Source organism: Anguilla rostrata, chromosome 8 (assembly GCF_018555375.3).
Source record: "Anguilla rostrata isolate EN2019 chromosome 8, ASM1855537v3, whole genome shotgun sequence".
Taxonomy (NCBI): domain Eukaryota; kingdom Metazoa; phylum Chordata; class Actinopteri; order Anguilliformes; family Anguillidae; genus Anguilla; species Anguilla rostrata.
In genome coordinates, this window is record NC_057940.1 from 12254102 (window position 1) to 12271408 (window position 17307).

At 43.2% G+C, this 17307-nt stretch overlaps 1 protein-coding gene across 1 annotated transcript; it reads left to right on the top strand.

Moving 5' to 3' along the window:
- Positions 1-267: 267 nt before the first annotated feature.
- Positions 268-15811, top strand: LOC135260840 (NFX1-type zinc finger-containing protein 1-like). Its single transcript, XM_064346464.1, has 20 exons — positions 268-411; positions 724-786; positions 1987-2049; positions 2321-2383; positions 2640-2702; positions 2983-3222; positions 3342-3524; positions 4109-5722; positions 5983-6111; positions 6649-6803; positions 7271-7414; positions 7514-7610; positions 8196-8318; positions 8581-8837; positions 9648-9787; positions 10434-10588; positions 11635-11780; positions 12180-12290; positions 12419-12514; positions 12913-15811. Exons 2-20 carry the CDS (start codon positions 762-764, stop codon positions 15226-15228), a joined length of 6120 nt encoding a protein of 2039 aa, XP_064202534.1. The 5' UTR covers positions 268-411; positions 724-761; the 3' UTR covers positions 15229-15811.
- The last annotated feature ends 1496 nt before the right edge of the window (positions 15812-17307 follow it).

The window sequence follows — 17307 nt, forward strand, 5'->3', positions numbered from 1 at the left end:
ACTAGACCTACTTACTGGCAGACCACTGAAAATACTCTAAATAAAGCAGCCGAGGCTCTTCGCTACGATGGTAAAAAAAAAAAACAAAGAAAAAAAGCCTCTGCGTGCAGGTGACAGCACTATTTTCACTGTGTAAGCGTCTTTGAGTTCATGAATGGCGCTATATAAAAATACATGTATTATTATTATTATGTAGGCTATATTGCAAACCCGAGAGTACGGATTTCCACGTATATATATATATGCATACATATATATATATATATATTTTTTTTTGCTTAGAGTGGCTCCGTAGAATACTGTAAGGTGTACGTAACAATGACTTTCATTTCGTCAGAAATCGAAACTTAAGCCTCATAGCTCACCGGGTAGCGTCCCAGACTCTAGAAGCAGTTCTCCGAGGAGCATTCGGTGAGTCAGCCGTATTTATTTTCATTTATGTATCTTTTTTACACACCGCGTTTAACGCCAGGTATAGCCTATTTATGTTGAATTACATAGTGTGGAGTAAGTGCGCACTCGTGATAACACCGTTTAGGCTACCCGGAACAGTTATCGAGGAAATTATTTTAAATGCATACTTCGTCAGCGCACAATAACAGTTCACAGAACAAATCGGACCTTTTCGTTTACGAAAATGTCAGGGTGAGATTTTAACCCATTTTCATTCAAAGCGCTTGTAGCCAGGTATATTCACGATGCCAATATTCCTTCGTTACTCAGGTCCAACCGCAACATAGAAGGAAATTGTGTCTTTTCACATGTCTGGTCGCGGAGGCCAACGTGGTAAGTGTTCTTGAATTTACTAGGGCTTTTGGGTTCATTTCTGGTAGAGTTTTAATTCATGCTGTGCTGTAGAAGATGGTAATACTATAATCAATTATGACATATAGCGCGTTGCATACAAGCTTCGGGGCATTTTATAAAGATACGTGGTCTTGTTCTGAACATACCTTTTTTAAATAAAACCTTCGTAAACACGTAGGTTTCTTTAGTCTCCAGTGCCAAAATAGTCAATCAGGTTTATCAAGTAGCGGTTTCTCTATATTACCGTACTCTAATTTCTAAATGGTAAATGGACTGCATTTATATAGCACTTTTATCCAAATCGCTTTACAGTTGATGCCTCGCATTCACCAGAGCAATTAGGGGTTAGGTGTCTTGCTCAGGGGCACTTCGACATGCCCAGGGTGGGGGATCGAACCGGCAACCCCCCGACTGCCAGGCAATGAGTGCTGGGAAGTAAATAGGGACTTCAGCACGAGGCAATAAAATCATGGGTGGAGTGTGGGCTTGGAGCTGTGATGTAATGGGCACTATATAAACCTGATTGAGGACTTCCACGGGGCAGGTATGTGTAATGCTTTAGACCTGCATATTTAACTAGACAGGAAGGCACACCTTCAGCTAACTTAGATTGTGAAGCCCCGGAAGTAAGCCTGTACTGTGCGTGCTGAGGGCAATACATTGGAGCTCCCATGAAAGTGAATGGGGAATATCAGACATTTGAAGGCAAAATAAAACGTCCTCGATGGTATTTTGAAACTCTATTGACAACCATTACGCTTCATATGATATGCACATTTTAATAAATAGTTTGCCAAGAGTTCTGTACCAAAACAACGATTGTTTCTGAAACTGCTCTACACAATGAAATTAATGATCACAAAAAATGGACTGATGAGGTTTTCTTTGGTTCTACACTGAATTAAATGGGCAGACAGCTCTTTTGACCTCAAGCATATGCAGTAGAGGCTGTTTTGCATCACTTCCTAGTTTTCACCGCCTGGCCCCTCCTACCCTCTACCCTTTATGGTGTAACGTAACAAACATTTACATAATATGAGGTGCTCTACCTGCTGGGACATTTGTGAGGTGCAATAAAACCATTATCATTCGGGTCTAGTGTATTTTTATTTGCAAATCACTCCTGTTTGCATTGATATTCAATAGATAAGTTCACTTATAAGTCCTCTTCTGACACAGGGGGTAGGCCGACCCAACATCAGGGCCCTGGCAGCAACTCAAGTCGAGGATCGCACGGGAGAGGTGAGTGTAAGTCCCGATGGAAATGGGCTGTTTCGCATCACTTCCTAGTTTTCACCGCCTGGCCCCTCCCACCTTCTCCAGTTTCTATGTATGCTTTACGGCGTAATGTACCAAACATTTACATAATATGAGGTGCTCCACCTGCTGGGACATTTGTGAGGTGCAAGAAAACCATTATCATTCGGGTCTAGTGTATTTTTATCTGCAAATCACTCTTGTTTGCATTGATATTTAATAGATAAGTTCACTTGTAAGTCCTCTTCTGACACAGGGGCTAGGCCGACCCAACACCAGGGCCCTGGCAGCAGCTCAAGTCGAGGATCGCACGGGGAAGGTGAGTGTAAGTCCCGATGGAAATGGGCTGTTTAGCATCACTTCTAGTTTTCACCAGCCTGGGCCCCTCCAACCTCTCAGTTTCTTATGTATGCTTTTACGCGTAATGTGCCAACACTTACTAAGAGGTCTCCACTGCTGGACATTGTGAGTGCAAGAAAACCATTATCATCGGTCTAGGTATTTTTATCTGCAATCCTCTTGTTTGCATTGATATTTAATAGATAAGTTCACTTGTAAGTCCTCTTCTGACACAGGGGCTAGGCCGACCCAACACCAGGGCCCTGGCAGCAGCTCAAGTCGAGGATCGCACGGGGAAGGTGAGTGTAAGTCCCGAAGGAAATGGGCATGGCTGCAATTAGAGGACTCACAGTGGAGGGAATGCTGGTATTGACTACCCAGTGTCCTAAGGTGGGAGAGACAGGCCCTCAAAAGGCCTGCACTAAAAAGTTTGCTTGGGGAAGAGGGCTCACAGACTTTTTTCACAGACAGAATTTTGTGCCATACCCCCAGCTTCAGGATGGTACCTTAAGCTGCTTCAGCTGCCTCCTTCAGCTGCAGCAATGATAAGCCAATTTCACGCAGCAGTCTCTTTTGCAGATGAACACTGGCGAACGGGTGCCCCTCGTGGCAGCTCTCAGAACAGGCGGGGAGGTGTCAGGTCGCAGTCCCATGCCAGAGAGGCAGAGGCGGTCGGGAGATCACCATGGAGACGGGAACACAGTATGGGAAGGGCTGTATTTCAGCACTGTCCACCTCTCTCACTGGATTTAACAGACCCTTATAATCTAGCAGGAGGTCTTGTGCAAAGCCAGGAGAGAGGAAGGCCTGTAAGAGCAGGTAAAGCACCTAAGATGTTCCAGAGTAAGGAAATGTATGCTGTGAACACCCAGCGTGTACCTGTAACTGCTGATTGTGTTGATGGGTGAATGAGATCTGTTCACTTTTTACCACCCCAGGGGATCAGTTTGCCCACAAGGACGGCAGAAGGGGTGGTCGCAACAAATCTCAGGCACGGACTGGAAACCTTTCTGTCCATCCCATGAGGAATCCATCTGGAGTCCCGGCGACAAGTGTGCCCAATACCCCAAGAAATTTCAGGCCTCCGAATGACACTAAAAGTCACAATGCTACAAAGAATGGTAAGGGTGGGCTTGAGCCAGTTTGGTACAGTTAATGACCGGTTGTGTTTATGTAATCTGGTCAGGATTGTAGTGGGTTGCCCTGCTGGGTGGATCATCCTATTAAGGTACTGTTCTAGTCATGGTTGAGCCTCAAGGTCTGGTGTAAAATCTGAACTGTGTCAGTGCTGACTGTGTCCAACAGCCCCACAGGGTGATGCACAGTTTGTTCGGCCTTGCCCAAGGACCAGACCTTTTCAGTCAGCTGTGATTACAGCATTTCATTGCTTAGTCATTGGTTTTCTGAAAATCTTAAGTACACGTCTACCTCCCTCACCTGTTCTAGCAAGCCGAACTTACAAACTGCAGTGTGATGAAAGGTTGCGGAAACATTATTTTAGTGATATGAAAATTAAGTTATACTGTACATTTGTGTTTGCAATGGTTAATTGTAAAGTGGTCTGATTTAGTATTTTGGTTTGTGTTTTCCTAATTTACCAGTAAATAAGTAATATTGTATTTTGATAACATGACAGCTATTTTAGTTTCTTAGTCAGTATTTGTCAAATTTGATATTTTATTTTTAACCATTTTGAATCCTTCAGAGCACAGCGCACCCAGGGACTGGCTTGGTCCATCACACAGGGCAGCAAGCCAGCCGAACCTGTCTGACCTTGGGAACCACTCCCAGGGCCGTGAACGTAGGGACAGGAGGGGTGAGACAGCCCAGGACCCCGCTCACAAACCCAGACAGAGGCTAGACTTCCGCTCCCTGGAAAATATCCTGCAGATGGAGCCTTCAGAAGTAGTGATGAAGCTGGCTGCTCCAGGGAGTGGCCTGAGGGAGTTTCTGGACAGGAAGGACACCACAGACCAGCTGACCCATATTACTCTGGATGTCCTCAGCAAGGCCTGCAGCTGCCGGACCAACAGGCATAACTTGCAGCACCTCCTCTCTGAGGTTAAGGATTCCCAGTTCCTGAAGACCACCATCCCCATGTTTTTGATGACACTAGGTGCAACCTTAGGCATGAATGACCAGGACACCAGGGAGCAGATTATAGCAAGAGTCAAGAAGATTATCGACCTGCACATCACCCTAACGAGTGTGTTCCCCTCCAGTACCGTCATTGACGTGTCCATGGCCGTTGTCCTCCTGGAGAAGGAGCTCACCAACTTGCAGCAATTGGGGGTCACCATTGGAGAGGATGTCAGTGAGAGCCTGGGGAAGCTCCAGAACATGGCAGCCCACCTGCAGGAAAAGAAGCGAGATGGCACCCTTCGGTCAGACAACTACTCCTTTCTGCTGGGGAGGCAGGGCGAGGAGGGCGTGGAGGACTTCAGGCTCATGTCCGTCTTCCCCACGTACGAGGACATGCACGCCACAGAGCTGCCGTTCCTGAGGCCCAACATCGTGGGTGAGAAGTTTCAAGATGGTGAAACTTACCTGGACACACACTTCCGCCTGCTTCGTGAGGACTTTATCAAACCACTCAGGGATGGGATCTCCCAGTTGCTCCACGTTGAGGGGAAGGACCTTCGCCAGCTACGTTTTGATGATATTCGCATCTACTCCAACGCACGCATTCTGGCCCCAGTATGTACACCTAAAGGAATCCTTTACCGAGTTAAATTTGATGGAAAGAACTTGAAAAATATCAACTGGGAGAGCTCCAAGCGGCTGCTGTTTGGAGCGCTGGTGTGCTTGTCTACAGACTACTTCAGGACAATGATTTTTGCCACCGTGGCCAACCGGGATGTGAAAGAACTCCAGAAGGGTGTCACTACTGTCTTTTTCACTGAAGAAAACAGGAGGAAGCTGGCAGACGTGTCTCCAAGTGATGTGTTCCTCATGGTGGAGAACATGGCCTTTTTTGAAGCTTACCGCCATGTCCTGGAGGGCCTGCAGGAGATGTCCGTGGAGGACCTGCCCATGCAGAGGTACATCGTCAGCTGTGAGGAAGATATCTCTCCCCCCAGGTACCTTCTCGCCCATCAGCACAGTTACCGTCTCCAGGCCCTGATGAACAATAATCGGCTGGAAAGACAGCCATTGGACTTCCTGTCAGACACAACAAAAAAGCAAACCGTGAGGGATATCCTGAACTTCAGTGACTGGCCCAGTAAAGAACAGCTTGGACTGGACGACTCGCAGATGAAGGCCGTGCAGCTGGCCCTCACCAAGGAGCTCACCATCATTCAAGGCCCACCGGGAACAGGTAATTTGCAGAGAAAGGAACTGTAGATGTAACAACTATTAATACAAGTATCTGATATAGTATATCTTGTATATAAACAAACATACTAAAATTTCCTGTATTAATAAGTGAAACCACAAGTTAGTAACTGCCATTGTTACTTTCTGATATATATTATTTTTCATTAGCTTATGCTGACATTTAATTGTTGTGTATAATTGTATTTTTTTCTAGTAAGCCATTATTTTTGGTTGATAATTGTATCAAACTCTTGCTTTTAGGAAAGACTTTTGTTGGTCTGAAAATTGTGAAGGCTCTTCTGGACAATGCCAATGTGTGGCGTTCAGCAGCCGGTTCTCCTATTCTGGTTGTCTGTTACACAAACCATGCACTGGATCAGTTCCTGGAAGGTACTGTATTTGCACTACTTCCTTTCTATATATTTATGTTCTATATTTCCTAGATTCTTTATGTTACTATATCTGCTTATACTTATTCTTTTATCCTCATGTATTGTTAATTTATTCTCACTAATCATGCTGTATCACTAACTCTGTTACTGTATCAGTTATTCCATTATTGTGTCAGATACTCTGATGCCATTCACTTACTCCAATTCTGTATGACAGTGGCAACTAACCCTGTTCCTGGAGATACTGCCCTGTAGGTTTATAATCTAACCCTAACAAAGCACCCCTCATTCTACAGCTAGCTAGCTGCTAATTATTGGAATCAGGAGCGCCAAATTATAGTTTAATTGAAAACGTACAGGATGGTTGATTTATGGGAGCAGGGTTGGTTACCACTGCTGTATCAATTACTGGCCAGATTTTGTGTCAGTTACTCCAATACTGCACCATATACTGTGATGCTATATCTGTTGCTCACCTTGCTCACACTCTTTAGTTCCATATTTATGCTGCGCTCTTTGGATTTTGTCTCTGAAGGCATTCTCAAGTTCATGAGTAAATCCTCGGTGTTGGTGCGAGTGGGAGGGAGAAGCTCAAATGAAGCCCTACAGGAGCTCTCTCTGGCTAAACTGAGGAGACAAACCAACTTCATGCAGAAGCTGCCGGGGTACATGAGAGCCATGCATGCCCAGGTGAGCTGGATGCAGGACTTTGCTGAGTGACATGCTGTGTTCATAGAGCCTTATAGTTAGGAGTTACACTAAAGCTGACATTCAGAAAGCTGTGTGTGATGTCATCAGGTTCAATTTCATTTTTACTTGAGATTTACGAAGAATGTAATTTAATTCTAACATTAAAACATTTAATTCTACATGCAAAATTTAGAACTCATTATGAATGCACACTGGCACATTTAAATAAATACAAAATAAAGATAACTCCCTAGCCATATATAAATATAAGCCTTTTTATGTTTTTTATCAAATGTTCAGTACACTGTAGCAGACATTAGATGCTTGTGTTCTTAGCTACACCCCAACTATGCTGCAGAAGATTTGGAATTGAAATTGTAATCTAAAGTGGATTTGGCACAACATTTGTCTTTCATAACATGGGATTGACACATCAAGCTTTTATAGATAGTATGCTCTGGTTACAGCTCAAGGAAGAAAGAGGGGATTTGGAGAGCAGAATTGAAAGCTTGGCGGCCTTGTTGGAAAGCTCAGCTAAGGGAGTTCTACACGAGAGTGTGCTCAAAGAATACATTTTCACTCTCCATGGTGTGATGCTTGAAGAAGGACAGGTCAGTATTGTGTTTTTTTTTTAGCCCGCAGTACCATGTTTTGATGCTGCTACCTTTAGAACCTCCCTTCAGTGAGCAAATTTATCACTTCCTAATTAGCTTGGCGGAGGAGGTGTGTCCTGCAGAAAAAAGGCCCAGTCCCTGATGCTGGATTGGCTGGGGATTTCCATGTTGAGTCACAGCTCCAGGAAAATGGGTGAGTGAAAAATGTCTTTTCCTATTCATCCTATTCATCATAACTTGCTTCTGGAACATAGGAAAGATAGTCAACAGTTACAGAATGCCCCTTGTGCTACAGAATTTAAAATAAATTTTAAAAATCAGAGTAAATATGGCACCAAGTCCGATGTTTTCCAAATTTTGTTGGGAAAATCAAAGTGCCGTAAAAATGCAAAAGTTTTTGTTAGGTTTTGCTGTGGTGACGTGAAAGCTGGAATGTTGCAACATTCCATAATATGATCGCTCCCATTTGGTGACAATGCTGGGTGTGCTACATGGTGTGAACATGGGCCACGGGTGTAACCAGATGTATCACAGTCACACTGTGCTCAACACAGTTTCAGCAGCCATGGTAACCGAACCTGTTTTTAAAACTTTGCAACATTGTTCTTATCCTAATCACTTTGTATCACATGATTCACAGCATGATGTTATTATTCATTCGTATCTGAGAATGGCTTGGGCTTGCCTAGTTGGCAGCCTTTTAAGTGTAATTAAAAGCAGTGTACTGTAACTATAACTGGGCTACATAATCTGCTATTTTTGTTATTATAAATTCCAGGTGATACTGCTGAAGGTCGTGATGAACAGGTTGGCTGGGAGGAGGGCAGCTGCACAAACTCAGTGGATGACCTAGTGAGAGTGAAAGAATTCCTCTCGGTGCTTGAGCCTTTGGACAATGAAGGTACAGAGCACAATTCTGTCATGCTGGACCAAGTGTTGTTCTTATAATGATCAATTATGAGAGCACGGACATTAAACATTTTGAGAGAGACTGCCGACAGTTCAGCCGTATCGCATTATTAATGTATCGTCACATATCATTAATTTTTCACACATTTCCACTGTTACCCCTTTTGGCCGAAGAGTGAGGCTTTGTAATCCATAAAATGGCTATCACGTTATCACAATCATGATTATATATAAAACTATGGGTTGATTGATAGACGCCATGAGCGACGTGACCAGCGTAGCCACAGAGGGAGATGGAGACGTGGCTGACCTGCTCCAAGTGACAGAGGAGGCGGAGCTGGTGCAGGCAGAGAGAATTATGGAGGGGGACGACATGCAGCAGTACATCCACAGCGCCCTCGACAGAATGGCGGCCGCACAGAGGGAGGTCCTTGCTTACGTGCCAAAGGAAGATGATAAGGAGGAGGAGGAGGATGAGAAAGGAAAAGAGGATGCCGATGAGGGGTGGGAGGTGAGCTTGGTTTTTTTGGGCCTGCTAAGAGCATCACAACAGTGCATTTTATCGCTGCAAAACTGTTACTGTTTATCAACAGTGCAAAGTTGGATTTAACGTTCATCAAAAATGTTATTTCCACTTCCTCATTGACTCCTTTGATTGACTGATCGAGTTTATTAGATAAATTTAAATATCTAATATATCAGGATAACGCAAAAAAAAGTCACATGACTTATTTCCATTGTGGTTCTGAAGACTTGGCAGGCAGGAAAACAGCTTCTCATTAGACATTATAACATCAACACATGTACAACACATATACAACATGAAACGCTGTCCAAAAGTAGAAAAAAGCCTGATATTTTATGCAGGAGCCAATTTTTCGACTGTTCCTTAGAACTAATATGGACAGATTTAATTTAATTTGGAATTTTATTCCAATCTTCACCAGCAGAGTAAAGAATTGTCCTCCTCTCAGACTTAATATTTAGAATTGGCGGTTTCAGGTTGCACACACTAGCCCTCACATTCAAGCCACAAGAGTCTCTAACAAAATGAAAATACCTAGCAAAAATAATTTGAACAGAGACCATGTAAAATATTATAAACCCTAATAAGTTTTAACTGCTGAATTCCAAGATAAACAGAAAGCCAGTTCAACTCTCTTCCTAGGATCTCTGACCCTGAAATTATACAAACGATTAAAAACAATGTTCAAGAACGCAAGTAAACTTGGACAAAAGTGTTTTATAAATACCTAAAACAAAAATGTAAAATGGAAGCAGGCATGAGACTGTAGTTGTTTTAATGTCATCGTTTGTTCAGATAACCCGAGAAATGAAGAAGAAGCTGAAAAACGTGGTGAAGCAGGAACTTAAGAAAAAAGACCACATGCTTGAGGAGGAAGCAGAGCAGATCACGGATCTCTGGGCCCTGCCCTACAAGCAACGCTGGCATCTCTACAGGTAAACCTTCTTTCACAGACCCTGCAGTGTAGCCAGATACAGTAGCTCCATAATCATAGCATTTATAGTTCTGTCTCCAACAGTAAAACTGAAGCCTGTGAATTTTCATGAAGTGGCATAACCAAGGGCAATATCCTGACATTACATGTATTGTCCTTGGGAATGCCTCTTCATGAATAATAATGGGCTGTAATATGGTTCTGGAAACTGTTAGCACCTGGAACTTTCTGCAGCTTGGAAGAAGGGAGGATGGAAGGAACATACCAGGAACTGGTCATCAGTTTTGTCTACAGAACCTGTTTCTGTTCAGGCCCAAGAAAACTTCTTACTGGGGCACCATCTGCTGGTGATCTGCTGTAACCTTCAGCTGATCAAGGCAACAATAAATCACAACAATCACAATTTTTTCTTCAAATTCTTTTAAGGTCACTGTGAAATAGTGTGTTCATGTATCAGACAGTGTCAGTGGCTGTTGGTTAAAACAGACTGGAAGGCACACTACCAATAAAACAAGAACCAAATTCAAACATGAAGTGGTGAGAGAATAGATTTTTCTTTTAGTCATGTCTAAAATTCAGTGTCATTGTATTGAAGATTCAACATGGCTGACACACAGTATGTAATAACAGATTGCTCTGACCCTTAGACTCTGGCTGGCGATCTATCGCAGAGAAATAAGGACCAGGATTATCTCTTATGAGAATGACTACCAGAGAATTGTGGACCGGACGGACGAGCTGAGACAGCAGGAGGATGAGACTGTTCTCAGGAGCGCCAGTGTCATCGGAATGACTACCACATGTAAGCCAGTGTAGAGATTAATGTTTTTCACTTTTTTATTCATGTATTTCTTATATCGCATTTGTTTATATTCTATGCTACTGTGAAACACACTTTAAAGAAGCATTACATTAATATCAGTTCTAGTAGCAGCAGCAGTGGTACTACTAGTTTTATAATTAGTATAATATTAATCAAAGTACTTTTATGATTATAATTACTGTTATAATACTGTTGTTATGATTTATTATTATATACTGTTGGTATAATGATTATTATAATTATTATTATTATTATGGGTCCGCTGTTGTTCCTATTGTTTTTGTCAGGAGTTGAAACAAAATTTTCAAATTCACAAGCCCAGCCCCCTTGTCCTGTTTGCAGTGGAGTCACAAAATTCTGTGCACAGGTCTCTCTCTTCATGAGCAACAAATCTGCCTCAAGGACCCATGAAGTCTACCTTACTGGATTAAATTTTTTGGAAAACAGTTAAAATGATCCTATAAAAATTCACCAATGTGCACAAAATTTGATATTTTATCTTAGCTCACATACGTTTGTACCAGTATTTCCTTTTCTAGTGGTTTCTGGTGGTTTTGTCAAAAATGACCGAATAACGATTCAATGAATTTGCAGTGGGTGTGGACTATCACAAAAATGCTAAGCATTTCAAAACCATTTGACTTGAGTTATGAAACTTGGCATGTGCATTACCAGTTACATCAAGTCTGCAGCCTTAAAGTTTAGTACAATCCAACCACATGGTGATGCTATAGAGATCCAAATAAGAAGAAATACTCCAAAATTCACTGCTGCATCAGATAGGTCCCAAAGTTCTTGAGATGGTCCACAATCTCAGTTGGAATATATATATGTAAAGTTGGTATCCACCATCATAGAGTCTCTGTGTTAGTCAGCTCTGCTGATGCTGCTTGGACCCTGGAAATCCCTGCTTACAGCGATATTTATTGTTGTTGTTATGTATGAATAAGTTACTCATAAGCTCATTATAATAATAATTATTATTATTATTATTGTTGTTAAATATAAATACTGTCTCTGTGCAGGCGCAGCTCGATGCAGGGGGGTTCTGCAGGGCATCCAGCCCAGGATAGTTGTGGTGGAGGAGGCAGCTGAGGTTCTGGAGGCCCACATCATCGCCATGCTTACCTCTGCCTGCCAGCACCTCATACTGATTGGAGACCACCAGCAGGTACCCATCTTCAGTTTAACTTCTGTTTGTCAGTATATTAAATATAATTAATGCTGAATTGTTTATTTTTGAGTTTTTGACAGTGACGCATGCTGCATGGCCTTTCTTGATCGCCTGTTTTATTGACACCCAATGGATGTCATTGGAGATTTTTTTTCCCAGAAACATTTAATAGGACTCAATATGGTTTGATTATAGAAAAAAAAGCACACAAATAAAGCCAATATGCTGCATAGTGTCATAGATTGTTATCCCTCTCAAAAAACATTTGATAATTGTTGTTACTGTTTGTCACCAAGCCCTAGGAAAACCTCATTATCTTCTTATAATACGCTTATATTCAATTCATTGTATATGCAAAGGTGGAAGGATTGATATTTCTCATTTACTCCACTGTAGCTCCGCCCCAGCACGACAGTGTATGAGCTCGCCAGGAACTTTAACTTGGAGGTGTCCTTGTTTGAGCGACTCATTCGTATGGATGTCCCTTACGTCAGACTAGACTACCAGGTATGGTAACAACAGCCAATTTCTGGAAACTGTGAAAATCGCGATTGACTGCCAGAAAACCGCTATTAGTTGTTCATGAGAACGTTCTAGATATGCCTGAATATTGAATTTGTTTCATTCTTTCATAGCACCGAATGCGCCCTGAGATTGCACAGCTGTTGACACCACACATCTACGACAAACTGGAAAACCACTCCTCTGTCCATCTGTATGAAAATATTAAGGTAGTACAAATCAATAACTGGTAACAATGGAATGATTTAAAAATGAGGGATATGGGTGTGTTTCTATTTGTATTACATTAACGCCAAACAGCATAATATGTCCAACATTATTCTGTGTTGTACTGTATGAACCATGTAGACATGACTCCCTATAATGCTGTAAAGTGTTCTCAGAATGGAAACATTCAGAATGGAGTCATTGCATTTTACCAATGTACATGTCAACATGAAATTGTGTATTTTTCATTGTTACAGGTAATAACATAGTCAAAACTATTTACTATACTGGCAATAATGTTTGGCCTCTTTCACAATTCAACCAGGCATGCACAAGGTCAACATGAGTACTTGTAGGTCATGATAAAAATGCATAATTACTATCAATTTTTGTTTTTTAGGGGGTAGCAACAAACATCTTCTTTGTGGATCATGACCATCTGGAAGAGCACATCAAGGAAGGCCGTAGCCATCAGAACCTGCACGAGGCCACCTTTGTGAAAGCTCTGTGTTACTACCTGATGTTGCAGGGCTATAAGCCCTCCCAGATCACTGTCCTCACCACTTACAGTGGCCAGCAGTTCTGCCTGAAGAATATCATGCCCAAGAGCACATTTCAGGGTGTCAACCTCTGTGTGGTGGACCGCTACCAGGGTGAGGAAAATGACATTGTGATACTCTCCTTAGTCAGGAGCAACAAGGAGGGAAAAGTGGGCTTCCTGAAAATCCCCAACCGTGTGTGCGTGGCTCTGTCGAGAGCCAAGAAGGGCCTGTTCTGCATCGGTAACATGACCATGCTCTCCTCAGTCCCATTGTGGAGCAAAATCATCGACGTGCTGAGCCGCAACAGGCAAGTGGGCAAGGCCCTGATGCTGCGGTGCGAGAATCATCCCGCCACCATCACAGCGGTGTCCAAGCCGGAGGACTTCCTCAAGGTGCCATTCGGGGGCTGCAATGTGCCCTGCGAGTACCGGCTGGACTGCGGCCATGTCTGCACCAAACTGTGCCACCCTACCGACACAGACCACAAACTGTTCAAATGCACACAGCCATGCACCAAGACCCTGTGCCAGGATGGGCACAGGTGCCCCAAGACGTGCTCCAAAGAGTGCGGCGAGTGCCAGGTGATTGTCACCAAGACGGTGCCTAAGTGTGGCCACGAGCAGGAGGTCCCCTGCTCTCAATCGCTGGACGGTTTCATTTGCCAGGTCCCCTGCAACAAGACACTGCAGTGTGGTCACCTGTGTGTCCGAGGCTGCGGGGAGTCCTGCACGCTCAACTGTCCCCAAAAAGTGAAGGTCCCTCTCGGCTGCGGCCACCAACGGAACATGCAGTGTCACGTGAAGCAGGAGGCCGATAATAAACAGGAGCCGATTAAGTGCTGGAAGAAATGCAATGCCGAGCTGGATTGTGGCCACATCTGCTCAGGCAGCTGCTTTCAGTGTGCGGGGGGAAGCGCACATCTTCCATGCGCCTCTCCTTGCAACGCTCAGCTGATCTGCTTCCACCAGTGCCACAAGGGATGCAACCAGGGATGCGCACCCTGCACTAAGCGATGTGAAACCCAATGCTACCACAGAAAATGCCCAAAGCTGTGCTCAGAGGCCTGTCCGCCCTGCACTGCCCTCTGTGGCTGGCATTGCAAGCACCACCAATGCACTCGCTTGTGCCACGAGCCCTGCGACAGACCTCCGTGCGAGGTCGCCTGCTACAAGAAGCTGAAATGCGAGCATTCCTGCATCGGTATGTGCGGGGAGCCATGCCCACAGAAGTGCCGCGTCTGCAATGCTGAGGAGGTTTCAGAGCTGTTCTTCGGCAAAGAGGGCGATCCCAAGGCCCGCTTTGTGCAGCTGACCGACTGCAATCACATCTTCGAGGTGACGGGGTTTGACTCCTGGATGGCATCGCCGGAGGAAAACGGGGCCATCAGACCAAAGTCCTGTCCCAAGTGCCGCACCCCCGTCCGAAGGAGCGTGCGCTACAATGCTTTCATTAAAAGCACGCAGCTGGATGTGGAGGTGATGAAGAGGAAGGCTGCTGTGATGCTGGCAGAGCACATTCAAAGTGTCATAAAGGAGAAAGAGAAGATGGGGATAAAATCTCCCGAAATCCCACCTCTGCTTTCCAAGTTGACAGACGCCGACTTGGGAAGAGTTGCGTTAATCAGTCAGCAGATTGAACTCCTCTCACAGCTGGCAGAAATAAAACACAGTGCACGTCTGAATGTTCCAATGCACCATTTGCTGCTGATAAATGACATGGCGCACCTTTGTATGACGAAGGTTGCCACAGCAGGACCCAGACAGGTGTCTGAGTGTGAGACAGAAGTAAAACGGATCTTGTGTCTGGCTGAAGCTCATGCATTAGTAGGCGTCTATGCCAAAGCTCAATATCCTGTACTGCCTGCCCAGGGAGTCACACCAGAGCATCCAGGCCTAAAGGATGTAATTGGCAAGCTGATGGGCAACGAGCCCCAGCTGAGCAAACGTGATTTGTTAAATGTGCAAGCAGCTCTGGATGGTTTTGCTAAGGGGATGAACCCACCCACAAGATGGAAGATGCTGGAGGACACAGAGGCTGTCTCAACTGTCCTCAGTTGCAGCTTTTTGAAACTTGCCCATTGGTTCAAGTGTAGCAGTGGGCATGTATACTACAGAGCAAGCGCTGACACTGGAGGCCAGAGTGAGTTGTGCCCGGAGTGTCTGATGACAGAGTGAGCGAGCTCACTACATTGCGTTCTATTTATGGGGGACTAAACATGTTAAAGTGATATACATAATTATATCAGTATGGAATTATATCCACAAATGTTTAAGTAAATGCATCATTTTATTTCAAATTAATGAATTAATTCCCACTTCATGATTTGTCCTTTTCACAATAACATGATCATGTTTCATTTCATAGTAACATGTGTGACTTTTTTCATTCCATAGTGACACTTTTCTTGAATGGCTTATTTAAAAATAAAACACATAATAAATGTAATGTATGTAAAATGTATATCTGCTGTCAGTGTTCCAGGAGACAGCCATGAAAACAGTTCATCAGCCCTAGTAGTGTGACAATTGAGTATTGTAAATCTGTTCTGTAATTGTTTCTTAACTTGCCTTATTGCTCAAGAAATGATTGCTTGTTGCTGGCTCCAATCTATGAACAATATTCACGTATAAAATAAAAACGTTACGAAAATGTTTTGCGACAATGCTATGGTTTTGCTTTAGCCTGTCATAGGCTACAGTGTGACATTAAGACATGGACAATGTATCTGTAAATAAATAAATACACACCTACCAAATACATTCTATCAAAGCTCCATTGGTATCTTGAGTTGCCCATGACCGCCAGACTTTACTGGACATAATATTAGATGTTTCGAACAACTGGAAGCCGCTGGACTTACCAGAGATTGCCTACAACAAACAGGTACCACCGTAGAGTAATGTCCGCAGACAGCGCTGCCCGAGGCGAGGTAAACGAGGTGGCGTCCTGGTGAGGCTACGACGGCGTCCATTTACACCACTCGCTGAAAAAGGAAAGCCCAAAACATCATTAAGGACACCAGTCACCCCGCTCATGTTCTGTTCTCGCTCCTTCCATCCTTCCAGTCAGTCAGGTTGCTGAACAGCAGACGCTCCCATAATGCACCGCACATGCACTTCGCTGTTGTATGTAATGTTACCGTGTGTATGTAATTATTATTGTGTTATGGCAGAGAGAGCCAGAGCACAAGTATTTCATTGTATTTTTAATACACATGACAATAAAGTTGAACTTGAACTTGATTTTGGACACAGGGCCATAATTTCTTTGCCATAGGGCTTCACAGTATAAAATATTTTATTCATATAAGGAATTGTAAAATAAATAAAACCCTTTGTGTCAGAAAAGATAATCAAAGACTTAAAGGCACAGTTCTTTTTCTGGAGTTTAATTCTAATTTTAGTGTGTTTCAGTAGGCACAGAGTTTCTGTATTCTATGAAGAATATTTTAGATATGCAAGGTTTTGCATATTCCTGCCTGCATTACAGTGGTTGATATAAGGGGTTTTCAGTCTAAAGAAAACACTTCAATCTACTCTAAATCAGCTTGTAGAGTGATACTATACTTCCATAAGTGGCACCTATGTATATAACCCCCAATACTTAAGTTTAAAAGTTTCAAGCCGAGTGGCCATGGAAATAGATATCATCATCTAACAATAAACAAACAACAACAGAAAAATTGTCTCAAATATTGCTTTTATGACTAGTGTAGTGTTATGACACATATACCACTGTAAAGCTTAGACTCTTCAAACTTTGATGCAAAAAACACAGTCTCTATCAGTAAAACCAAAGGAGTGCTGAAATTGGCACCCCAGGTTGATGATTAAGGTATTTTATGATCCAATAACTGTCCACAACAAGTCAAAACACTGCTAAAAAAAAGCCCTTTGAATCTGATTAAAAGCATGCAAGCAAGGGCTATGCCTGAAATGTCCATGTGCACTAATTTGGAATTTTCAACTTGATCCAGATCTTGTACCTGCAGGCCCCTGAATTCAATTTGTTATTCTGCCTTCCAGCATGCACTGTCCCTTGCAACTTTTTTCAAACTCTCTCTCTCTCTCTCTCTCTCTCTCATTCTCTCTCAATTCAGCTCAGTTCAATATTTTTTCATTCAGATTCTTCATTGGTTTCAGATATTTCAAATTACACATTGCCAAAGCATAGTGGCAACAACAATAACAGCATAAATTACAGTGACTTGTGGAGATACTGCTTAGCATGCTTTCCAGGGTCATGTCAGAGCA

Coding starts and splice junctions, on each gene's coding strand:
- LOC135260840 (XM_064346464.1), top strand. CDS start 762: ATGTCTGGTCGCGGAGGCCAACGTG. Junction 5,723..5,982: donor TCAAGGCCCACCGGGAACAG/GTAATTTGCAGA, acceptor TCTTGCTTTTAG/GAAAGACTTTTGTTGGTCTG. Junction 11,781..12,179: donor TGATTGGAGACCACCAGCAG/GTACCCATCTTC, acceptor ACTCCACTGTAG/CTCCGCCCCAGCACGACAGT.